Source organism: Phocoena sinus, chromosome 6 (genome assembly GCF_008692025.1).
Source record: "Phocoena sinus isolate mPhoSin1 chromosome 6, mPhoSin1.pri, whole genome shotgun sequence".
NCBI lineage: Eukaryota > Metazoa > Chordata > Mammalia > Artiodactyla > Phocoenidae > Phocoena > Phocoena sinus.
Genome location: NC_045768.1, coordinates 30,598,241 through 30,625,450, shown reverse-complemented (window position 1 = coordinate 30,625,450; position 27,210 = coordinate 30,598,241). Strand labels below are relative to the sequence as shown.

Here is a 27,210-nt window from a genome sequence, read left to right as displayed (position 1 = left end):
TTGATAAATTTTGAAGCTGCCACTGACAGGATTTGCTGATGGCTCATATAGTTGCTAGGAAAAGGAAACATAAGGATGACACCAAAGTTTTTTCCCTGAGTGATTGGAAGGATGGAGTTGCCATTAATTAAGATAAAGAAAACTGTAGAAGAATCAGGTTGTGAGGTGGGTGAGAACCACCAGGAGTACAGTTTTGCTAATGTTAATTTTGAGATAATTCATAGATATCCAAATGCAGTTGTCAGGTAGGTAGGTGGTGATCTTCCGGAGTTCACGAAGTAGGTCTGGACTGGAGGTACAGTTTGGGAGCCAAAAGTCTATATAGGGTATTTAAGGAGATCATAATGGTAATTGTAGTTGAGAAGAAGTTCAAGGAGTGAGTCCAGGGCACTTCAACATTTGGAGGTGTTGAAGGTGAGGAAGAACTAGCAAAGGAAACTGAGAAGTAACCAGAGACATAAAGCGGGCTATGTTGTGTTCTAGAAGCCAAGTAAAAAGGATTTTTCAAGGAGGGGACACTGATCAGCTGTGTCAATGCTTCTAACAGCTCAAATGCAATGAGGACTGAGAACTGACCGTTCGCTTTAGAAACATGTAGGCCACTGGTGACTTCATGAGAGTAAGTTCAGTGAAGTATTGGAGCCTAATGTTTCAAGGGAAAATGGAAAGAGAGAAACTGGAGATAACTCTTCAGAGAGTTATGCTATAAAGAGGACAAAAATGGAATAGTGGTGGAGAGGAAAAATTAAGTACATATATAAGTATATGTATATGTGCAGGCTTTTATGATGATGGGAATGATCTAGTAAAAATAGAAAAATTGTTGATGTAGGATAGAACAGAGAGAATTCCTGGGACAGTTCCCTTGAGGGGCAAAAGGGATTGTGCTCTAAGGTGCAAGAGGGGGTGATGCTCTTTGCTGTGACAAAAGAGGAGCATGGACATGAGAGAAGGCAGAGAGAATACAGGGTCCAGAGGCAAGTAGGTGGGTGGATATGGACAAGAGAGCTTGTGAAAGTTCTCTCTTGATTGCTTTAACTCATTTAGGGCATTTAAAAAGTAAATTATAGAGCTCATTATACTCTCCCCCTTATAATTCATTTGAGAGAAGGTTTATTGTATTACTCTCAAAATGAGACCGAAGGCACTCTTAAAAATGCAGAAAGCAAATAACTTTCATAAGAAATGTATTAGATCAATTCCAACTAAAATGTTTATTGTTTTGTTTTCCCATTTGGGTTTGCAAGAGTAAGTTGTAAAACTACCTGGGCCTACCACTTTCTAAAAAATTGTAATTTTTCAATCACTTTTTCAATCTCTTCTATTAAACTTTCTATTTCTCTAGGTCCATCTTGGCAAATGATATCCTCCTAAGAATTTGTTGCTATGGAACTGTATATGATATCATTTATACTAATCTTAGGATTTCTTCTAATTAATTAACTTGGGTTTTGTTAATTCCTTCTTTCTAGATCTCCTCCCACCTCTCTCTTTTCTGGATTTTTGGAAGATGAAATATTTGTGTTCATATATTCTTTAATAATAGAATGTTAACTGCAGTATTTATCTTAATTTATTGGCTTAATTACATATTCATGTATTATTTTTACTTTTTAAAATCTTGCTCTAAAATTTACTAAAGTTAAATAAAAATCTCCTACTGTAAATGATGTTGCCATGTTCTTAAAGATTTTAAGACCTGTTGCCCCTGATTTTTCTTCTTATTCAGCATATACATTTTTACTAATCTTATGTTTTTATATTCATTATAAATTTGGTATCTTTTCTTATCTTGAACTAGTTCTATCATAATCCCGTTTTTTCCAGTCTTCATTTTGGAGATGTATGAATCTACTTTTGCGTTGTCTAAATGCATCATAATCCTTATGTGTCTTCTTCCATGCCCGGTTGTTTATAAGTCATATATTTATTTCTACTTTGATCTTTTCTTCACGCATCAGCTTGTCTCTTTGCATGTCTATTTCTCTCATTTGTTTTTCATTTCTTTTAAAATTGCCCTCTTATCTTTGCTTTTTCCCCCTGTTATAGTTGCCTTCCATTAACCATATCTGTATCTGGGAATATCTGTTTTGCTCCATAAATCCTTAAAATTTATTTTTCCCTTTGGGGAAAATTGTATCTCCAGTCCAGACCTCCTTCCTGAACTCTGGAAGATCACCACCTACCTACTTGACAACTGCATTTGGATATCTATGAATTATCTCAAAGTTAACATTAGCAAAATTGAATTCCTGGTGGTTCTCACCCACCTCACAACCTGATTCTTCTACAGTTTTCTTTATCTTAATTAATGGCAACTCCATCCTTCCAGTTGCTCAGGGCAAAAGTTTTGGTGTCATCCTTATGTTTCCTTTTCCTAGCAACCACCTAATTGCAGCCAATTAACTCCATCTTTGACTTTTTAGACTGTAAGATCCTCAGCGGCATGGATTTTGACATTCTCCACATTCTGAGAGCAGTCTCTTCCGTACAGTTGCTGTGAGGAATGAACAAGTCCTCCCTTTCCCACTGCTCTGCTTCATAACACTGCAGGCTGTCCAGCTGAGACTTCAGCGTTCATCTAAGCATCTGTCACACTGAGTCATCTTTGGATCTTAGGCACAACACGGTACCTGGACAGTATAACTGCTCAGTGATGTTTGTGGGATAAATGCAATTAAACACATGTTTCCTGCTCAAATCAGACATGGGTTTCTTCAAGAGCACTTCCTCACATTGCCAGAAGAATGGGACTCAATCAGCCAGGAAGTATTGATATTGTATTTGCAATTTATAGATTATTCAGAGCATTAAAATTCTAATACATTTCTCCCTGAACAATGGAGAGTATCAAAAATAGAAATTAGTTCTATGGGAAACCTCTCTAACAATAAGGAATTTAATAGGAATTGGAAATTGCTAAATTTCAATCTTTAAAGCAGAGGCCCCACATTGTAACCATTGACTATATCCTCTTTTAAAACAACTTACAAAGCTCATCTTTTAAAATAGATTTCCATCAGTTAATGAGCAAACAGCAATTTAATAACATATTAAATGTACATACGTACACCCATGGACCATTGGGGTCTGTTTTGCCAATAAGTGAAACTATAGAGTGGAAGGAGAGCTCTTGTCCTTGACTTTTTTCCCAAGAGGAGAAAAATATCAATACTAATCTTTGTGATTGAGTCATATTTGAATATACTTCTTGGGCTGTGTGTGTGATGTGATGGGATCACTAAGTCAAAAAATCAGACACATAGACATAGTGCCCTATTTTTCAGCTTTCATGTGGCACAACTGGCAAGCTGGTACTTCTTTTCTTTCTGTGTTTTTCTCCCACAGTAGTTAGATTTGTACCATATTCTTATGTTGTTTTTCTTTCCTTTCATTTTTTGATATAAACCTTGACTTCTCTCCACAATTATGGCCTGTGCCCATCCCTTGGATGGCTCCTCTTGCTTTGTGTAATATCCAACCTTAATTCCTTCTAGCTCTCTAGATCTGGCTCCAACACTAGTCCAGGTGCTGATATCCCTTCCCTTAACATAGCCCTGTCAATGGGACACTATGTAGTATTTGCCACTGGAGGTTGAAGTGGCCCTGGGATAGATGTAGAATTCAGAGTACCTCTTTTTTTTTGACATATTTCCAAATTTTATAATAGATACATACAAAGTAAAAAGTATTCAACAAAGAATATAATCACAATTTCTACTCAGGCAAATAGAAGCTTGGAAGTTCTCCTAAGGTGGGAAATTTCCACAGTTTAAAACCTGCTGGAAGCTAGATTAAGCAAATTTAAGCTGTATTCTTCAAAACAGTGTCCTGAGGGGATACACATCTTTTACTGTTCCTTGTTTGAGGCCTCCATGACTTAGAGAAGATTTTCGACACAGCTCTTGGCAGGACTTAAGTGACATAGAGGGATGGGCAAATTCAAAGGATTTAGCCAAATTAGTCCAGTGACAGGAGTTCTTACTGGAAACATCTGGAAACATAGACCTTAACTGTTGTCCTTAAGATTCATGACACCGAAGCATGTGTTTTCTAGAAGTACTGACTCCGTGGTAGCCTTGCAGAGAAAGTTAACTTAGGAGTAACAGCTGGACACAGTAGGTCACCCCACAGCAATGGGTTCTCCTTGGAGACCCAAGGAACCAGTGTTAACATCATCCAACCCGTGGCTTTCAGGTTCAATGCAACTGCATTTCTTTTGAGTACATGTTGAAACACACAGGCTAACTAGTTTGGCTCAGTAGAGGTCTTTAGGACAAGAACACTTATACATGGGTAGTCGCACCTCCTGATTTATATAGCTTTTGGCTGAAAGAATATGAATGACAAAGTAATGGGATCCCAATTAAGGAAAGTTTATATTAATTCTGAAAGAGCCTGGAACTTGGATTTAGACAGTTTAAACCTTCCCTTGTAAAGTACTAACTGAATGACCTTAGGCATACCACTTAACTTTTCAAGGTAGGAATCCTTATAATTAAGGAAATTAAATTTTCTAGAGATTAAATAACTTTGGCAGGGTCACAATGCCAGTACATTATTGTAAAGGTGAATGGGAATACCCCAAGTTAGAATTATATCATGCCACCTCAAGTTCTCCTGGAACTCTTCTAATATCCAGCAATGAGACCAGGAACATCATCAGTTTATACCTTGGGACTTTTGAATGGGTATTTGTTTTAGTCTTTTTTTTTCTGAAGCTTCCTAGTGCCTCATAATACATGGCACATATATGTTCTGGATAATACATGCAGAATCAATAAATAAAGCAACATTTACTATTAATGAAAGGCCAGTGAATCTTGGTATTGCTTGACCATGTAAGCATAAAGATGAACATAGCCTGGAGGGGAAAGAGTCTCTCTAGCACATTGAACCATTTTTCAAGGACAACTGAGGAGCGAGCCTAACAATGCCAGCTAATGCCAAAGGATAATCACTAGTAGAATGGGTGTTGTCTCAGTGAGGAATGATAACCAAACTGCTAGGTCAAAAAAAAATGGATAAAAAATATGGATAAGTGGAGGAGCATATTGTCTCTCACTGAAAGAACAAAAGAAGGGGGTTGTAAGGTTCCTGGGAGCAGGGCCCCTGTTTTCTATTCTTTGTGTCTCCAGCATTAGCCAAGGTCCTAGCCTAATATAAGTAAGCTTCAACGTATGTTTGTGGATGAATAAATGAATTAATCACTGCCCACTTGATACAGAACTGAACTGCAGAAGCTATTCCAAGAAGAAAGGCAAGATTCCATAGATTCCATAGCCTGCTGAGAAGCTAGAATAACTATCAGGACTATGATTAATTAGCTAAAGGGTCAGAGACTTATTAGGCCAAGGGGAGCAAGGTGTCTATCGATGTCTAGGGTCTTGGAATTACTAAAGGAAGGATAACTGCCTTTGACTAGGCTATGAATAACTCAAGGGGCTCTTTCTCCAGAAACATAGATTCATTACCACCCAGGGCCTTCAGATAAGCATGGGCAAATCCTAACCCTAAGAACAGCAGGGAAGTCCTCAAACTCCTATTCATTTTCAACAGTCTGTTGTTTAGAATGAGGTAAGGGAGTAAATGTGGGCAAAGCTAAAACAGATTTGGAGAAATAAAAACAAGTTTTTATATCTTAATGGTTTTTAAAAAATTAGTCACAAGGATTTTATGCTGTATTACTTTATTTGGTTAATTTGTTACAGGATCATGATTTTATAACTATGTCATGCCTAATGTTCTGCCATTCAAGTGACATCCAGAATGCATATAAAATGCATACTCCTTAGCTTGGTATAAAAGCTCTGTGTGGCATGCTATCAAATTAACAACTTTTCCAGAATCATGTCAGATTCTCTTCAGATGCAATGTACACGCCAACTGTACTAAATTTCTTTCAGGTCTTGGTAAATTTGCATATGCCATTTCCTGTGCCTGTGAGGAAATGTTTGCTCCAAACCAGAAAACTCCTATTCATTTATCAAGATCCAATTCCAGTATTTCTTCCTCATCATCAACTCTCTGAGAAGAGTTAATTATTTCCTCCTCTGTGTATTTGAACATATTTCTATTTTTAAGAACAACGTATCCCTTTGTTTTATAACCATTTACTTACTTTTCAACTCATGCACTAGGCTGTCAGCTCCAAAATGGCAGGATGCAACTCTTCATTTTGTCTGCCTCACCCTAGTTCAACAAATAGTCACTGACTGCACAGAAACACCTTTGCACATGTATTTGTGACGTTATTGCCAAATAATATATTAGATATCATTGCTTCAAAGTAATTAACATTTAATAAAACAACTTGCAAATAAATTGTTAAAGATCACAGTATGAACTTGGCCCCCACGTGGTTTTGTCTACATTTAGTTATGATGGATGTTTGCTCTGGCATGTGGGGACCCAGGAGGAATTAAATCCTTTTTACCTGTTATTATGTCTATGTAGTCTGCCATGAGAAATGATTTTTTTCTAGTCTAAAGGCATATGCTGAAAAAGCCACGTTCTTGGTGATTTCATTAACATTTATAAATGTTAACAATTCTGTCAGCCTAAACTGAAAGTGACTGTGTGAGAAATGAAAGCTTGCATAACTCTGACACTCGATATTCATGGCTCATTATCCTCAGGACTTTCATTATGCAGTGAGGAAGTAGGGTCAGACTCACAAAATTTAGGAATAATTAAGAAAATTACTATATGGAAATGTGACTTATGGACTGAGAATAACGAACTTTCTAAAAAGACTGTATTCAACAAAATAAATAAGGATGATGAAAAATCCACAGATGTTTATAGCTTAAGGCAGCTTTTCAGTTATTCATTATAAAGACTCCTTGAAGGCTTTTCCTCACTTCCCTTGACCCTTTCCTGAACACTTTGAAACTTTCTCTTGACTATATTCCTCAGGGAGTTTAAGAAGTCCTAGGCGTATTTCCTGAAGTTCTTTAAGTTCATTCTCAAACACATCCACAGAGATGAAAATATTGTTGCTGACCTGTATACACTGTGAATTGCTTCCAGGCTCCAAACCTCACACTCATCTTTTACAACTTTCCAAGTTTGTGGAAGAATCATGTGGAAATAGCCACAAGGGCAGAGGTTATCTGCTAACCTAACATTCTATCAAAAAAAAAAAAAAAAAAAGGAAAAGAAAACCAGATGGTATCTAGGTAAGTTAAAAAAACTGTTTTTAATTTAGACAAAATTTTATTTATCTGTTAACCACCCATTATTCTTCTAGAGCAACAGATGGTGTAGGATGTAAATATAATATAAAATTTCCTTTTCTTTCTATGTTAATTTCAATAAATGTCTATTAAGTAGCTGCTATATGCCAGGCATCAAACTAAGTTCAATAGTATCTCCACTTAATAGAATTTATATTTTAGTTCAGAAGTCAGACACAGAGACAAATAATGATGATGGAATAGACTAAGTACCATCATATAATTTCATGTACAAAGTGCCATGGGATCTTTATAGAAGGAGGCACATAACTTTAACATAAATTAAATTTTGAGGAGCCAGAAAGATCAGTTTGATCTTGATAAAATGAACCCCTAAAGTATATACAACCCAAGTCAACAAATATTTCTGTAGCTTCTAAACATTTTTAGGATCCAAACAGAATTATTTTTCTTGTGCTCTCCATTTTATATGAGACAGAAAGACATTAAAAAATTTAATATAGTTTTCACAAGTGGTTTTTCCTGTCTATTGTTTAAGATTGTCCTTCCAAAATAATGACTATTTGAAATTATAACTAAAGGCTTTGCTTATATTTTTGTTATGAAGGAGGATGTTTCTTATCCCAGATAAAGTCCTGAGCCTCAGTGAAGTGCTAGTTGAAAAACAGTAGATTAGGACTTCCCTGGTGGTGCAGTGGTTAAGAATCTGCCTGCCAGTGCAGGGGACACGGGTTCGAGCCCTGGTCTGGGAAGATCCCACATGCCGCGGAGCAACTGAGCCCGTGTGCCACAACTACTGAGCCCGCGTGCCACAACTATGAAGCCGGCGCACCCTAGAACTCGTGCTCCGCAACAAGAGAAGCCATCACAATGAGAAGCCCGCACACCACAACAAAGAGCAGCCCCCGCTCGCCACAACTAGAGAAAGCCCGTGCACAGCAACGAAGATCCAATGCAGCCAAAAAAAAAAAAGATTAAAAAAAAAACCAGATTAGTTCTGGATAGTGGCTATAAAATAAAACATGCATAGACCTTATTTTTTTTTCATAGACTTTAATCTTGAGGAAATTCAAATACATTATGGAAAAAATGGAAAGTTCAGTTGATGATACGACATCTAATTTTATCATTTATAGATTCCTAATAAGTGAGTTTTTGAGATATTTTATTTTATTAACATTCTTTAAGGAGTGTGTAGGCTGTGCTTAAACTCTGCCATATATATGGCATTTAGCATGTTGCCTTGCGCATAGTAGGTTCTCAGTGCATACATGTGAAATTAAATGTAAAATGCTTGGCACCTTCTGATCTTTCCTCAAACGTTCATGTCTTTTAAAAGGCAAGACACCATGAGGTTACCTTGTGCTCCTCAACACAGTCAGATGGCCCTGTTCCAAGAGGACTTCCTAAAATGGGGCCAGACTATAGCTAAGCCTTCATCTCTGAAACAGCAATAATTCTCTGATTTGGCTCTCTGACCATAGGTAGTCCTTTTCAGGAAAAAAATCTAGACCCCTGTAAAATATCCTTTAAGGATTTCTCCTTTTTCCAGGGATCATGAAAACCATGTCTATAGGATGAATTATTCTTTAACTTAAACAGGCTTTTTCATTCTAGATTCTGAACCAGATTGAGGAACTGGAAAAGAAAGGTAGCTAATTTTAAAAAGTATATATATATATATAAAAAACATAAAAAATATATATACATTTTACTCTTGTGGAACTCTTAGTTCTATCTATCTATCTACTTACCTATCATCTACCATCTATCTATCACAACTCCTCCATGGATAGTAGGATCTACTGTTATATCTTTTTACATAAATGGGTATAGGACATAGGAAACTAAGGCTCAGAGAAGTTAAATCACTTGACCAAGTCATGCAAAGCTAAAATTCAAGCATAGGGAGTCTGGCTCCAGGGTCTATGTCTTTAGTCACTTCTCTATTCTGCCTTATTCATCATAGCCTGGGAGTAGAGAGAAAAGTCTATCTCCAGCGTGACTAATTTTTTTCTCTGTATAGATTTAGAGAGATTTGTCCAAGTCTGTTGATATAGGAAAGAGTGAGCAGGGATGGAGACATTTGTTGTGCATCTACTATGAGCTGAGCAGTGTTAGGTACTTTTCATATAGAATTTTGTGGTGTCTTTATTATAATATATCAAGCTATTTAATATTATCTTAGTTTACTAGTGAGAAAACTGAGGCTCAGAGTTTTTAAATAGCTTGCCAAGAACACATAGCTAGTATGGGACTAAGCCAGGATTTAAAAGTGGGACTGAGGATTCCCCACTATATGCCATGTGCTTTCTGCAAATGGGATAGATAGGGAGATTTTATTTCCTATCACAGTCCTATGACTGGGGATGTAAACCAGGTCTTGCATCCTACCTTGATAAATATTGTCCTGAAGTGAGATTTGCAGTTTCCACATCCATGCAGTTCATCGTGCTGGGAATGAGAGCAAGTTCTGGCTGGATCATGGTGGCTGTGGCTACAGCTCTTGCAACCAGTTCCATGGCATCTTGTACATAGTACTCAAAGATAGACTGTGTTGTTTTTCCATGAGCAATGAGCCCTAAGGGCAGACCTTCTGTCCTCAGTTGCTCAACATTCTGGGAATCCCCCAGCACCCAATGAAGCTCAGGGGCTGCTACCCCAAACTGGGTGGTAATTTCGAAAATCCGCCGGATACTTTCCATGTCGCAGCCAAACATCACCATTGTGGGCGTACTGTTCTTAACGCTCTCAAGCTGGACCTGCAGGAAGCTCAAGAGGTCCTCAGTGGAGGAGAGGTTGATGGTGATGTTGATGATAGAGCCCAGGTGGAACTTGGAATTATTCTGGGTAAGGACGAGGAAGTCGGTGATGTTCCAGTCTTCCTGGCACAGCAACAAGCTAAAATTGTACCAGTTGTTCATGGTCAGGATTGAGACAGTGACATCAGCATCAGAACTTAATGAATTTTCTAAACTCAGTTGGAGGTGAAGGGGATTCTGTATTTAAAGATATGAAAAAGAAGAATTAGAAAGTAATGGCCAAAGATTATAATATAGGGTACTTTTGCTTTCTTATGAGGCTTCATCTTTTATTTTTCCCTATGATATCCAACTGCCTCTGGGATAAAATTCCCATAATTTTGAAAGCTATGTTTCCTGTCTAATGGAATTGATTCCTTACAACTGATTTCCTTATAATTTTTGCTCGGAGTACCAGAGGGCAGATGATTCTTGGTGTAAATGTCAGGGGTGACACAACTATACATTTAATCTTAAATTTTTATCAGGCTTGTCTACTTCCTACAGACAGTCTCCTTTAGGCATCCCATTTCTGACTATCCCTCTTCTTAACTCATGTGTTCAATTTTCCTGTCAGGTGAAATAATTTAAAGAAATTACTTTTGCTTTCCTTTAAAACTACTAGTAGAAAAATCTTAAAACAGTGCAGGTGCTTGTATTAAGGATGGTGTGGGAAAAGGATGCATCATAGTTTCCCAAACTTCTAGCCCCTGAGGAAGGCACATTTAATATATGTGGTGCTATATTTGAATGTTTATGTTCCCCAAAATTCGTATGTTGAAATCCTAATCCCCAATGTGATGGTATGAGGTGATGGGGCCTTTGGGAAGTAATTAGGTCATGCGGGCAGAACCCTCATGAATGAGATTAATGTCCAAGAGGCTCAAAAGAATTCCCTTACCCCTTCCACAATATGAGGACACAGTGAGAAGCTGGCAGTCTGCCACCATGCTGGGACCCTGATTTTGAAATTCTAGCGTCCAGAATTGTGAGAAATGAAATTCTGTTGTTTACAATCTACCCAGTCTGTGTTACAGCAGCCTAAATACACTAATACATATGGAATAATTAACAATATACGTATAAAAATTAAATACATAGTCTAATATTGAAGGTTTGATTGCATTTCTGTATCTACTGAGACTGGATTCTTGCTGTGAAGGGTGAAATGTGTGCCATTTAAACACATTTATGTAACTTCCACCACAATTTCATCTACTTATAGAACTCACCAACTCAATGAAAGAAAAGTATCTTATTTGAAAAATCACAAACTATTAATCATATAGATGATGTGGAAATAGTCCTCTAATGAATGAATCTGTTAATTGTTCTGAGAGTAGACATTTGACACATTTATCCTTTAACACTGACATCCTGAGGATGGTTAGCACAATGCTTTACACAAGGTAGTGTACAATAGACACAGTCCAAATTGACTAAATATGGTCCTATTTTGGAGCTATTAGACTATTGAACTATTTTTGAGAACTTGCCAAACATTCAAGTCAATAACATGAGGAGGGCTTTCGCAGTAAAATTTCATGCCCTTGTACAAAAGGAAAGAAGTGTGGCCTTCCTTTATCTACCAAAAAGTGTATAACAAGAAATAGAGTTTGAGCTGAACTTTGAACTCTTTGAAGGGTTAAAAGCATTCTGATATGTGTAGAATAAGGAGTGAGGATTCCAAAGGAATTTATGGGAGAAGAACTATTACCAAAGGCAGTAAATGAGAGTAATTATAATGGTAAGGAAGAGGGAGTCTTAAAAGTTATTTTGATAACTTGACTTTTGTCCTTCTAAATTAAGCTTTTGAGCAGGACTTGTAATGATAAAACCAGAGCTTTTGGAGGATCATCTATGGGTAGTATTCAAAAGGGAGAGGGAAAATAAGCCTTCTAGGATTTCGATAAGGTGCTAAGGGTTTAAACTGGAAGCCAGTGTTGGTAATGATAGGAAGAGTGATTAAAAAAAAGGTTTTTTTAAAATTAAAATTTAGTGACAAGGTCAGATGTAAGAAGCAAAAGGAGAAAGGTGTCAAAAAACCAGGAGGTAGGTAGTTCCTGTTTCTAGGCTTGGGATGCCATATAAGATAAAGGATCAGAAGCTTCATTTCCTCACTTACTACTGATGAATATAAATTGCTCCAGAGAGTTCTTTCTTTCCTCCTCTTTTAACTTTCTTCCCTTCCTTCCTTTTTATATCCTCCTGTGCCTCAACCCTCTTCCAGAGTCAGTGAGCAATGGAAGGCAAGCTATACATTTAGCTGGCAGGAACAAATTATTCCCAACTGTTTTCTTGGCTTCAGTTCCCTATTCTGTTGCCAGTTTTCTTTCTAAAACATAAATATGACCATATCATTCTTCTGCACCATAACCTCTGAATCACCCATAGGACAAATTTCAAACTTCACCTATAACACTCCAAACATGTACCCCAAGACAGGTCATAGTAGACAAATTATTTTTCTTGTGTCAGAGTGAGCATGTTCACATCTACACAAATTTGATACGCTAAATTCCCCACCTGTGAATGTACTTGCCTATATTCATATTCATCCTAGAACTCAACTCTTACATGCAGATTTCCAGAAATTAGCTTACGTTCCACTTACTACTGTTTCTGCTGCTGAGCTTTTTTTCTCGCAGTATTTTTGCCCTTTTGATTTCCTGCAATGGTGAACTGGGTTTTTGTTTGACTGCCCCTCTGACTGTTGCCCAAGCAGAATTAATCGTCTCATGTCTGTGTCTGGGTTTCATTTTGTTCATCCCTTTATTACAGCACCCTTCATACCGTAAGTTAGTTATTTGGTTAAGTGCTTATCTCCCACACTAGACTGGAAGCTCCTTTAGGATAAGGACCATATCTCAATCATCTCTTCTAACACAGTTATTAGTTAACCAGAGATAGTACTTATCAACTGGAATTTTCTTTTGTCCATCCTGGGCTATGATCATAATCTTGTCACTGAAAGACTGAGAAGAAAACTATTTCCAGCAGAGCTGCACGATCCAATATTTTGCCCCCAGTGGGGACAAAGGCCCATCTATCCACTTCCTACAGAGAGATTCATTAAATCAGTATGTGAGGATCATGTTCTAATGGAGGCAGAGATGAAAATGTTCTCCTCTTGCTAAATAGGGAAGTAAAATTAGCTAATCACATTGAGCATTCAGCACCAGAGAGACAAATGCATTTGGCATGAGAGAGTGACAGAGGAGTAAAATGAAAGCCCCTCCCTGTGGATTATGTGATCTGTATAATCACACTCATCCCTACAAACAATTCTAGTAAGAAAGTCTAGATGTGGAAGTTAATCCTTACACAAATCTAAGGAACACAATTCTTCAAATAAATATTTATTAAATAATAGTTTAGAAACATCTAGTGATATTATATTTATCTGGCAGCCTCAGAAGCAAAATCTCCTAATTTCTCTCCATATAATAATCAAGGGAAAGGTGCGTGTACGTGTGTGTGCATGACACACACACACAGATATGAAAACTTAAAACAAAAAATTCAAGCCTAATAGTAAAACTTTCATCAAAATCTGGGACAAAAATTAAACCAGACCTATCAAATGAAACTGAGAATCAAAATCTATGTCTGAGAGATAGTTTGCTGTTTGCAGAAGAACAACCCATGGCCTGAAGGAAGGTATAATTTAAAAAAAAATTTCTACATTGTTTATCTCCTAAATCAGAGATCCAATAACAAAACAACTTGAGTCAGGAAGCCTCTCTCAACCATGCTGACAGTAAAAACTGCTTCATAAGTGCATTCAATTTATATAAATTAAAATATACAGGCTCAGGAGGAGGTAGGGGGAGAGAAAAATTAAGTAGTACTGATAATTCTAATTATCCTAAGTGAGTGTATTCTTTATTACCTATGACTATTATATATAGGTATTATGTATTGTAATAAATACATGTTATTGTACACAGTTATATACACAAAATCATGTATGCCAAATTAAATAGGTAATTTTTAAAAACTGAAGTATAGTTAATGTACAACATTATGTCAATTTCAGGTGTGCAACAGTGATTTGACATTCAAATATATTATGAAATGATCACCATAATATGTCTGGTAACCATCTGTCACCCTTCAAAATTATTACAGTATTATTGACTACTATATTCCTTAAGCTGTCTAATACTTTCTCATAAGTTATTTATTTTATAACTGGTAGTTTGTATCTCTTAGTCTCTTTCACCTATTTCATCCAACCTCCACCCCAACCTCTGGCAACCACCAGTTTGTTCTCTTTATCTATGTCTGTTTCTGCTTTGTTTTTGTTTGTTGATTCGTTTTGTTTTTTAGATTCCACATATAAGTGAAACCATATGGTACTTGTCTTTCTCTGTCTGACTTACTTCACTTAGCGTAATACCCTCTAGACCCAACCATGTTGTCACAAGTGGCAAGATTTCATCCTTTTTTATGGCTGAGTAATATTCCACTGTGTGTGTGTGTGTGTGTGTGTGTGTGTGTGTGTGTGTGTGTGTGTCACACATCTGCTTTATCCACTCATCTTTTGATGGACACTTAGGTCATTTCTATGTTTTTGCTAACTTAAGGAATTTTCTAATGTAATTTTCCTATACTTTGAATTGAGTCTTTATTTCTAAGCAAGATAACACGCGTCTCCACTCCACTGAGTTTTAGGGTTTTATTCCCATCATAATCTGCTTCTACATTATTTGGGGGCTGACATTCCCAAAAGTATGGGCCAGAAGTGTGGATGGGAAATGGCCATGTTGAAATGCACTCATGGAATGAAATCTCAACAAGTCAAGTGCAGAGCTGGAAGGAGAGAGGAGTTGCCAAGACAGCAGTGCAGTTGCCAGTGTCAGAGAATTGCAGAAGTGTCAGAGATTTATTCAGTTGTGTAAGGGAAGATTGCTTTAGCTGTTATGGAGCACAGTGGATTTACAACTAGTAAAAGATTAAAATTCCACAGAAACAAAAACCAGGCGAGAAGGGTAAGAAAATGTGGAAAAATAAAAAGATAGAGGGGCTGCGCCTTAAGAGATATTAGAACACAACAGAAAATGCAATTTTTATATAACCATAATAATTAAGACAGGTAAGTATTAACAAAAGGATTAACCGGTAAATAAATAGAACAGATGTTAATGCACATTAAGAAGTACATTGATTTAATATACTATATTAATATATTGAATACTATACACTGAAAATTATAAAGGAATATAGAAGAAACATATGAAGTTAAGAGTTGAGAAAATAGATTTTTTGGGAAAATAAATATCATTCAAAGTCCTAGTTCTACCATATATTAAAAATAAATTCCAGGCCATTTAAGAGCTAAAAGTACAATGTCAAATCATTAAAAGTTAGAGCATATAGGTAAATGTGTCAGAAATCACAATGATAAAGAGAAATACATTAAACTAAATATTACAATATGCTTTATTTCCAGCATTAAACACCTCTCATAAGCAAACAAACAAAAAAATAAAAATATGAGAAACAAAAGAATATTTGCAACATATTTGACAGAGTTAATGGTCACAAAATGTAAAGAACATTTACTAATCAATCAGGAAATAGAACCTATGACTGAGCATTCATTCAATCAAGAAAATTAATTTTAAGCTCCTACTGTGAGCCATACTCTGTAAAAATTTCCTGTTGTCTATACAGTGGGTGAGAGATAGACAATTTACAGATAAGTAGACAAACACTTAATATAATTATAATTATGGAAATTACTGTAAATGAAACTAATAAGGTGTAGCAAGACTAGGAAAGGGGAAAGAGTATCCCAGGAAAAGTGTAATAATTATGATTAGTAGGGTAGGTGGATGCACATATTTGCACTGTATAAGCACTCTCTAACTGGGACTTCAGAAAAAATAAGGGATGTGTATAAAAATGATTAATCACTATATATAGGTAAACACAAATACTGATTTTTTAAAACATACACATTTAACTAAAAATGTAGTTTCATTTTGACCATCCATTCCTCTTTGACTAGGTACAATCTTCCTAGTCCCAGATGAATGGTTGGAGCCACTACCTGCTTCTACATTCCCTCTGCTTGATTCTTTTATTTTAAATTTTGTTTATTTATTTATTTATTCTTGGCTGCATTGGGTCTTCGTTGCTGCACGCGGGCTTTCTCTAGTTGCGGTGAGCGGGGGCTACTCTTCGTTACAGCTCACAGGCTTTTTATTGCGGTGGCTTCTCTTGTTGCGGAGCACAGGCTCTAGGTGCACAGGCTTCAGTAGTTGCAGCATGCAGGCTCAGTAGTTGCGGCTTGTGGGCACTAGAGTGCAGGCTCAGTAGCTGTGGCACAGGGGCTTAGTTGCCCGCGGCATGTGGGATCTTCCCGGACCAGAGCTCGAACCCGTGTCCCCTGCATTGGCAGGTGGGTTCTTAACCACTGTGCCACCAGGGAAGTCCCCTCTGCTTGATTCTTTACCCTCCCCTTTTGCAGTATCTTCAATGTTCTTGCTCAAATCCTAAACTGTCCCTTCTGGCTGGACCACTGTCTTCAGTCAGCTGAGCTTTTCTCTCCTTTTGTGGGACAGTAAGTATTGTGCTTAGGACTTAGTAGTCCTAGCAACCTATCCTTAGCTTCTGGCTCCATCATTTACAAGCCATGTGGCTTTCAACAAGTCACTCAGTGTCTCTGAGTCATAAATTTCTCATCTCTAAAATGAGGAAAATACTACCTCCTACCTTACAGGTTCATTTAGAGAATTAAATGTGAGAATGTGATAATGCATGGAAAGTAACTGGCCCAGAGTGAAGGCCCAGTAAGTAACAGTTGTTACAGTTTTCTTAGAGTTAAGTCATTGTGTTGGACATGCCTGCTAAAGTGATTGCGATACAATTTTTTTCTTTGCTATTCTTGCTCTTTTTCCTTTCTCTTTTCTATTTTCACCCAATGGTCCCTGCAATAAATATCTTTTACAAATACCAATTATACCAACTCCTTAGCAGGAAAAGAGCAACTCCATCTCAGGATGGGAGCCGCTATTTATTTGGAAGACATCATATTCACAGCAGAGCACACCCCCCCACCATAAAAAATCCCCCAAAGCAAAAAACTTCTTTCTTTGGTAACTAGCTCCAGTATGACATCACGAGTTAAGGAATTTTGGGCGCCAGTTGCTGGAGATCCCCCATCAATCTTTGTTCTTCCCAAGAGCACAGATTCAGCTATTTTGGGGATCAGTAAAAGTTTCAAAAACAGAATTCATTGCAGCAACGAGCTTGTCAGATACTTTGAGATATTCCCTGACAGAAGAAAAGAGGTAATGAGGTTGGGTTTGCTTCAAGAGAGAAGAAAAGATGAAATTCTCTCAGCTCTTGCCTGGGCAAGCAAACCCATTTAGTTTTGACTTCTAGGCCAAAGCTCAGAAAGCTCAAGTGAGCATAATATTTCCACTACTTTTAATGAGATGAAATTCCCTTCTATTCCTAAGTCTGCTGATTGCTAAAGGTGTTCAAAGGGCTCAGAACCGCTTCCTACACTGCTATCGCTTCTCCTCAGCCAAGGAGGCTGCAGGAAGTTTGCTGTTTCTCATTACTGCACAGCTCATTTGACCTATATTATATAGAAGTCTTTTTCTTTCTGAAAATTAAAGCTTATTCCTTTAGAAGCCCAGGCTTTTAAATAAATTAACTGTTTTTGCGGTTGCATTAGGGATTCAGGCAAACATAAGGCATAGTCCCTGCCCAGTAATTGTAATCTAATAATAATACAAATGAAAAGCTAATACCTACCAATGGCCCTAGTGCTTTTTGCATATTGTCTTATTTTATCCTCACAATGACCTCATGAGGTGATTACGATGATTAGCCTCCTTTAACAGATGACAAAAATGAGGCTCAGAAAGAGTGAGTAATTTCCCCAAGGTTGCACAGCTACTGAGAAATAGAGCCTGGGTCCAAAATCCAAGTTTGTAAGACTTGAAAGCCTGTGCTTTGGGCCAGTACTCTATACTGCTCCCTCCACTTGGTAAGAATATAATGTGCATTAGTCTTGACATTTGTAGATTAAAATTTATAGCTCCAGTTATTTGCAAGTAATCCTAAAAGCCCATGGAATCAAGTCCCTTTTTTTTTTTTTAATTTATTTTTAAATTTATTTATTTATTTATGGCTGAGTTGGGTCTTCGTTTCTGTGCGAGGGCCCTCTCTAGCCGTAGCAAGCGGGGGCCACTCTTCTTATTGAAGTATTCAAACTATTGTTATAGACACTCTCTCAGTGACAAACTGCAGCATATTTTCTTATAATGGGAACTGTTGGAATGTGCACCAGATAAACTGTCTAGCATGCAAGTTAAATTTCCTATGGAAATTTGATTATTTTATGTCAATGCAGCTTGAAACTATTATTAAGAGATGGCTTATGTCACATACTAATTGGCTTTATTATACTAAGAATGAAAAGTCAGCTAAATGTTGATTATTTCTATTAACTGACACCACAGTTGACATAAACTTTTTTCTCGATTCTGTAAGCCATTTTTTAATTGATACAAGTACATGTTTTGTACATTTAAACCATGGTTCAACTAATTGTGATGTAACATGGCTTTCGTATATTCTGGTTTAGCATTCCAGATTAATTTCTATAATATCATAAAATCTATAAAATCAATTTAGTCGCATAATGGCTTCTTATTTCATTTGAAAATTTTGAAAAATTAAATGGACTCACATTCATTGCTTGCTACCTGACACTGACCAGTTTAATACTAGAAATAGTATTAGCATGACCTTAAATAGTATCTAAGTAAATTTCCATCTTACCACCTTATTTCAAAACTTGTGATCTATTCATTATGATTAAGCTTTGCTGCAATACATTTTATTTCACTTGCATTAATAGGCACACATTACCATTGTTAATTCTTTGTACCTTTCAAATCGTGGTTCAAAATAAGAAGGCATTAGAAATATTGAATTTAGTTTCAAAGTCTCTGGTCACAGAGGCAGTGTTTTCTCATGAATTAGAGGAAGTAGAATTAGAGCCTTCAAACTCTTAAAGCCTCTATAAGCAGTTCTGGTGACTTCAGGTCCAGAATGATGAATCCTGAATGAACAGACCTATGTTCATTCAGGATGGTCTATGTGAGCATTGTCACTTATTATGAAATGAAAAATGAACTGTTTGGTTAATTTTCAAACTTAAGATTTGGATTGCATCTGGCCCTGTTGTGAACTCACTTGTCACATCATTGCCTGTATCCATTCAAGCCTAGTGATAATCAGATAAGGCAGAAATATTAAGTTTGAAGGTCCACCAAAAGCTAATTAGTGCACTTATGATTTTATCATTTGGTTTATAAGGGACCTTAAAGCTCACTTAATTCAAACTCCTGTACAGTTTACAGAATGCCATGTATTAAGGTGCAAGAGTGAGTTAAAGGTCTTTCTCGTTCTATTTTGAAAGCTGATAATTTGTTTAATTGAGGTGGTCTGTCTTCCTTACAGTCTTTTGTGAATATGACTAAATTTTTAATATTTATGAATATAGCTACTTGTGTTTAATTTTATTTTAAAGGAAAGAGTCAGGCTCAGCCCAAACTTGCACACTCTAATATCTCTCTGCAGTCCTTAAACCACAAATAATTGCTCTTTATAAAAGAGGTATAAAGAGTGTACTGATTTATGAATTCACTAATTTTTCTTCTCCACTGTGACAAACATATACAATCACATCATGTCTTGAAAGGGAAACATTAATCGCTAACATATCTAGTGCTAAAAAGAATTAAATCAAATAAAATGGATTTTCTGGGTTTCCATCCAACTTACTATATGAACTCTGGAATAATCTCTTTCTGGAATTACTTACTGTCCATATATATTCATTCTGTTAGCATTATTTAGCCTCCATTGGCATTTTAATTTTTTTTAAACTCTCGCATATCACACCAAAGGCCTTTGGGCTTTAAAATGAGAAGAACCACCAAAGATCATCATCTTTTCTAAGTCAGTGCAGGGAACATAGACCCACAAAGAGATCAGGGACCTTGAGAGGTCTTTACTGTTTCCAGAATAAAAGAGAATTGATAACCCAGCCTTTGTAACCCAGTCCAGCATCTCAAAGTGCTAAATTCACAATGTTGATGATTTTCTCTCTCCCTCTGCCTGTGTCCTGGGTGATCCTGGAGAGTCCTGATATCTTATTTCTTGCCTCCCTTTCCAGATTATGCAAGATCCATCAGAGCTGACTGTTACATCTCTGTTTTCTAGCCGTCATCCTTATCTCCTTTGAAGCACAACAGGGGTGGTACTGTTTGTTCAATTGTCTAAATATATCTTAGTTTCCTTTGATCTTGGAAGCCACTTCAAAAACCTTGGAATTCGCAGCTCTCTTGCCTCTACATCCATGGATCATTTTCTCTGCCCAGAACACTCTTTACCTCTCTTTTTGCATCACTAACTCCTAGTCATCTTTCAAGGCTGTGCTCAGGTTTCTTTTCTCTGGTTAAACATTGTTACTTGCTTCACCCTCAAGTTGTATTACTTGTCTGTCTTTTATCTGCAGCCCCACCATATTTTGTACCTTTGCCTCTCATTTATTACATGGCATAATCATTAGTTTACTCATCTCTCTCCTTCCCTGGAATATTTGGGGGCTAGAGATGTTCCCTCATGTAGTGAAATCCTGAGTTACATTGCCCAGAAAATAAGAGACTCACAGAGAAGTGTTGGTTGAATGAATAAACGGTGATATGTAAGTTTAGATTTAGAGGAGAAGTTTGACCTTTAGCTGAGATGTGTCTATTTTTTATGTCATTTTCCTTCCTGTTTGACTAATATGGTGTCTCTCTAGAGCCAAGAATGATTATTATCTGCTTTCCCATAAAATCCTATCCTTCCAGATGACACAAATCTTCTCTGATGTCAATCAGAAAAGTGGCACCTGAATGCCAAGAGGATTGACAGAATTGCTCAAATGCATATTCGCCCCAGGCACTGTTTAGAAATACAAGTGAATCATGATATGCTCAAACTCAGTGTGTGTCAGTCATTTTCTTTACTCTAAAGACAGTTGTGGAGAAATATTTATTGTGCTTTATAAATTATTCGTAATTGAATTTGTTTAAATGCTCAACAGTGATGCATTTAAAACATGATTCAATATACAAAAGTATCAATACTGAGGCAACCTTTCAGTTACCTGTTATCTAGACTGAGGTACCATTATAGAACTGGAGAAATGACTTTGAAATCTCTGTGACCAACCTACAGTGGGATTCTAACAAAGTAACTGGAAATGACAATAAATAAAAACTATGTTAAGGGAAAGAAGAGGACAAAGGAAGATGACAGAAGTCTTATCAGTATTTTAAACCTTAAAATAACACACCTATTATTACTACGAATAACAAAGTATCTTGGAGTTTGCATAAAAGAGAAAGTAATTAAGCTTCTACTTGAGTTCAGAGACACAACTTGGCTTGGAGGATGGGAGAGGGAAACATGGACACCTGAACTACAGTATGAACTCTCCCCTCTCTTTGCCCTGTGTTAGTCTACTTTGCCACTTACTGTAGATGGTGGAAGTATGAAGATGCTTACTCTTCCTCAAGAAAATAAAGTGCAGATTGTTATAAGCTGAAGTAAGGTGGGTCCAGAACTGGTACCTGTAGTGTCTGGCAATTTTCTTTTTTTTTTTTTAATTTATTTTTGGCTGTGTGGGGTCTTCGTTGCTGCGCGCAGGCTTCCCCTAGTTGCGGCAAGCGGGAGCTACTCTTCGTTGTAGTGTGCGGGCTTCTCATTGTGGTGGCTTCTCTTGCTGCGGAGCACGGGCTCTAGGCATGTGGGCTTCAGTAGTTGTGGCACACGGGCTTCAGTATTTGTGGCTCGCGGGCTCTAGAGTGCAGGCTCAGTAGTTGTGGTGCACAGGCTTAGTTTCTCCGCGGCATGTGGGATCTTCCCAGACCAGGGCTCGAACCCATGTCCCCTGCATTGGCAGGCGGATTCTCAGCCAGTGCACCACCAGGGAAGTCCTGGCAATTTTCAATTAGAGAAAAGATGGGTAATTTTTTCTTTCTTCTTTCTCACCTCCCTAATGACCTTGTTCTGGAATTTGCTTCAGCAGTTTCTCTCTCTCCCCTGGGATCTCCCATAAGCTTACAAATATCCTCAATATCATCCACTTTCCTACTCCAGCTACTATTCTAGCTATTACTCCTTTTCTGCAGCACAAGTCTGAAGATGTATCAATACTTAAAATTACTTATTCCTCATTTTTCATTTTTCTCACCTAATCAGGCTTTTGAATTCACCACCACAACTTTTATTGAAGCAATGACCAGATACTACTGAAGTGAAAGGATGATTTTCACTGTATAGGTGACTCACCTCTAAATACCATACAACACAGTTTTTCACTCCCTCTTGAGACACTTCATCTTCTAGGCTTCTCAATTCCATAGATGGGCCTTGTTTTCTTCTTACCTCACCAGTTTATCAGTCTATCATTTTTCTAAATTTGATGCCCCTGGCTCTGTCCTTGCCTCCTGTTTTCTCATCTACGCTACAGCCTACTAAATTTAAGTACCACGTATACCCTTTATTCTCTAACCTGGGCCTTGTGTGTTTGACTGCCTTCTTGATATCTCTTTTTGGATTCCTGTTAGGCATCTGAAACCTAACAAGTCCAAAGAGATTCATTGCGTTCTTTCCTCTTACCCCCACTCTACCCCTGCCAAATCCACTTTCTTGAAAGCCCTCCCCAAGTACCATCATCCACACTGACTGCTCTGACCAAAAACTAACAAGTCTTCATATCCCTTATTAATCCATCAGTAAGTCTCATTCACTCCAAAATATATCTCAAATTCAATCACCTTCATCATCTCACTGTTTCTATTTTAAAGATATCTGCGCTCCCATTTTTTTTTAATACATTTATTTATTTTTGGCTGTGTTGGGTCTTTGTTGCTATGTGCGGGCTTTCTCTAGTTGAGGAGAGCGGGGGCTACTCTTCATTGTGGTGCGTGGGCTTCTCATTGCAGTAGCTTCTCTTGTTGCGGAGCACGGGCTCTAGGGTGGGTGGGCTTCAGTAGTTGTGGCACACAGGCTCACGGGCTCTAGAGCACAGGCTCAATAGTTGTGGCGCACGGGCTTAGTTGCTCCACAGCATGTGGGATCCTCCCAGACCAGGGCTCGAACCCGTGTCCCCTGCATTGGCAGGCAGATTCTTAACCACTGCGCCACCAGGGAAGTCCCCATCTCACGGTTTCTAGAGCACGCCTCCTTCCCCTCTGTCACCTACTCTAATGTGACAGCCTCCTCATTTAGTCTCCCTGCCTCTACCACTGCTGGTCCAGCAATCAGTTCTATACATAGCAGGCAAGATGATCTTTTAAAAAAATCTAAAATCATTCCTTTGCTTAAAACACTTTAATAGTTTCCCACTGCAACTAAAGCAAAATGTAAGCTCTTTACCCAGTGCCCTAAATGATCTGGCTCTGCCTATTTCTCTAAATTCCCCACTCTACCTGTGTGGTCTCAAAGCCCTTATACTCAAACTTTGTATCTGGTGTTCCTTCTTATTTTATGCAAAGTGGGAATACTGTTCCCCCATGTGGCTGATTCTTTCTCAACATTGAGGCCTCAGCTCAAATTTCTGGGCTTTCTAACTAACATGAGCAGCCTCCCCACTGCATCACCTTCCTATCATTTTCTTCACAGAACATTATTTTATCTTCTTCAATAACAGAAATTATTGAGACTTCCCTGGTGGCATAATGGTTAAGAATCAGCCTGCCAGTGCAGGGGACACAGGTTCGATCTCTGGTCCGGGAAGATCCCACATGCTGTGGAGTAACTAAGCCCATGTGCCACAACTACTGAGCCTGCCTGCCACAACTACTGAAGGCTGCGTGCCTAGAGCCTGTGCTCTGCAACAAGAGAAGCCATTGCAATGAGAAGCATGCGCACCACAACGAAGAGCAGACCCTGCTGGAAGCAACTAGAGAAAGCCTGCGTGCAGCAACGAAGACCCAATGCAGCCAAAAATAAATAAATAAATAAATTTATTTAAAAACAAATTATCTTATTCATTTGTTGATGAATTTGTTGAATATTTTCTCACAACTAAAACGAAAAGTTTCTAGAGGGCCCAGACACTAGATCCCTACTATCTCCTCAGGGCCTAGAGTATTGTTGAATGGTGTTTATTGGCTGACTGACTCAAGATATCTCTCTATCACATACTAAAACTGAACTTTCTACCAAAAACTTCAAAAGCTCATTTTTTGAGCAATAAGGCGTATCCTAGAAGTTGTCCCAGTAGAATAATTTTGGGGTGGTTAAGTCTATAGAAATCTGTCTTCTTTGGTACCTGTCTCCATCCACGCCTCCACGGTGCTCCCTTTGCCTTTATTTCTCGCTCTGTCTCTGTCTTGATCTTAATCTCTCTATCTTGGTCTCTAACTTTCTTAGTCTAAACATTTGTCTCCTTTGTGGCCCTATCTCTAGCTTTCCCTCTTGTTTATTCTTTTTCTTTTTTAAATTTTATTTACTTATGGCTGTGTTGGGTCTTCGTTTCTGTGCGAGGGCTTTCTCTAGTTGCGGCAAGTGGGGGCCACTCTTCATCGCAGTGCGCGGGCCTCTTACTATCGCGGCCTCTCTTGTTGCGGAGCACAGGCTCCAGACGCGCAGGCTCAGTGATTGTGGCTCACTGGCCTAGTTGCTCCGTGGTATGTGGGGATCTTCCCAGACCAGGGCTCGAACCCATGTCCCCTGTGTTGGCAGGCAGATTCTCAACCACTGCGCCACCAGGGAAGCCCTCCCTCTTGTTTAAACACAAGCAAAGGGCTTCCTTTAAAAGGAACATAATAATGGCAAGTGGCTGTATTTACTGACCATTAGAAACCATTATCATATTCAAACAGCCTGCTGTTTTGGCTATTGTCTTGGAAAGATGAGGTATTTTAGCTGTTATTTAAAACCTCATTATGGCACAGCTCTTTACTGCAAAATTGGCTATCTGTGGATCAAATCATGTTTCCTAAAATATTATCATACGGTATTTCTTGACAGAATAGGGCTAGTCCATTCAATAAATTAATGTAATGTTACAGAGTCTCAGTTTAATTCTTTGGTGTCTGAAGTAGTATTCACTTTCAGAGTAACTCATGTTTTTAGGCAATATACTTTAAGTATATTTTTATTTGTTGAAAATATTTGTTGAATTGCTATGATATGGCAAGCACTGTAATGGAAGCGTGATGGGAATGAACAAAACAGACATGTCATCTGTCTCTGTGGAGCTCAGAGTCTTAAGGGGGAGGTGGATATTAATAAAATAATACATTAATAAATTAAAAAATAATAGTAGGTAACAGTTATTGGATGAACGCTTACTATGTGCCAGTCAGTGTTTTAAGTGTCTTACAACTGTTAACTCATTTAATCCTTACAACAATTTTATGATGTAGGAACTACTAACATGCTTATTTTATAGAGGACGAAACTAAGATCACATATCTGGTAAGAAACCAAGATGGAATTCAAAATCAGTCTCTAGAAGCCATACTTTTCATCACATTTTCCTGCCTGGAGAGACTTGCTGGAAAAAAAATGAAAGGCAAGAATCATTCCAAGTAAATTCATAATTATAATGATAAGTTCTATGAACCTAAAGTGAACAGTATAAAGAGAGTACAGTCCAGAGTGACCTAGTCTGGGGAATCAGGGAAGATTTTCTTAGGAAAGAGAGGGGGAGGGTTTAATTAATTTACATTTCATTCCCTCCAGCCCTATTCTGCCCTACCTGACACTACAAGAACCTTCTTTTCAAAGGAATTGAGAAGCTCCTCACTGACAATTTGGTAGTTAATTCATTCTCTGACCTTTCCACTTCCTGCAATATCATCAATCTTGGCTGCTGTTTAACGTAGTGCAAAGTCAGAACAAATGAATATAGGTCAGATACACGTAAAAACACCTTGCGTGGCAATGGGGTCTGTCTTAGGATGAATGTGGCACCTTCAGTTATAACCCTAACAAGTGAACAATATTAACTCCAATTCTTTTGTGACCCATTCTAGCCACTTGTAGATAAAGCTATAATCTGGAGAGGAATTATTTAAGAGCATCATAATTAGATTATGCAATTAAGGTCCTGGAAGGACTGACACTATTGCATTTAATTTATGACACTATAGTAAATCATTTCAGGGAAATGGCGCCTCTCCTTTTAACACAGGTCATTAGGAAAACAGTCCTCACCGTCCATGTGACAGAGCACTAGAATGTGCTGCCAGAGGATGTCATCGTAGGTTCTTTTTAAGCAACAGCTCATTTAATTCCCACATAGGCCAGGATGCTTCAATTTGTTCCTTGGGTACAGATTTCATTCTTCACCCCAGCACTTATCTAAAAATGTAGAACGTTGCGCACAAGGGAGACCAAGAGAAAGAATGAAGATGAATGTGTTGCCAAATGACAAAGTTTTATAGTCTCTCAAATCCAAGAGGATTGATCTCTTTATTTTTTTCACTTGCAGATGAAACACAGATTACAGAAAAGAAGTCACAGACGTGTAATGAGGTGGTGAGACTAAATCAGCAAATGAGAAGCAGGAAACATCCCAACAGCAATTCAACAGCCGCTGAAATTTGCAAAATATGCCAGTATCTCCCAGGAGAGTAAACAATCATGATGTTGAAATGTCAGCTGTGGAAATAGTATGTTAAAATGCAGTGCAAAATTTCCCAGCAGTATATTTTGTCTTATGAAGTGTAGTCGTATGCACAATAGTCCATAAGTAGCCCCAGGGTTGTAGCTACATCAGCAGAAATCTCTTTACTTCTCTGTCCATGGTAATCACTAGTGAACGCAACTGGGGACACACTGGCTAGCTTAATTTATTATCACCAGTTAATTGTCTATGTCTAATAAGGTTCAACGATGAAATTCAAACCCAACTCCTATATCACCCATTTGACTGCTCTTCTTGAAGGCTAGTTTATTGTCTGATCCTGCATACCTTTGGCACATTCAAGGAAGGCCTCCCTTTTGGTTGCCCTGGTGATGCTTTCCTCATATGTCTTTTAAAATATCCCAGATGGGCAGCTCCTCAGAAATAAGAAATGGATATAGATGGGAGTCATATCACTTAAAAAGTAAACAAATTATTAATGCACTTATCTTTCTAGTTTAAGCAAACACTGCTTTTGTTTTGATTT

The 27,210-nt window shown here is 37.8% G+C and overlaps 1 protein-coding gene across 1 annotated transcript in view; it reads right to left on the bottom strand.

The window, feature by feature from the left end:
• GRIN3A (glutamate ionotropic receptor NMDA type subunit 3A) overlaps positions 1-27,210 on the bottom strand; it is a 143,279-nt gene that overhangs the window by 93,148 nt on the left and 22,921 nt on the right. The window contains exon 2 of the mRNA XM_032633838.1: positions 9,594-10,198. Coding sequence (XP_032489729.1) covers positions 9,594-10,198 — 605 coding nt within the window. The remainder of the gene's footprint in view (positions 1-9,593; positions 10,199-27,210) is intronic.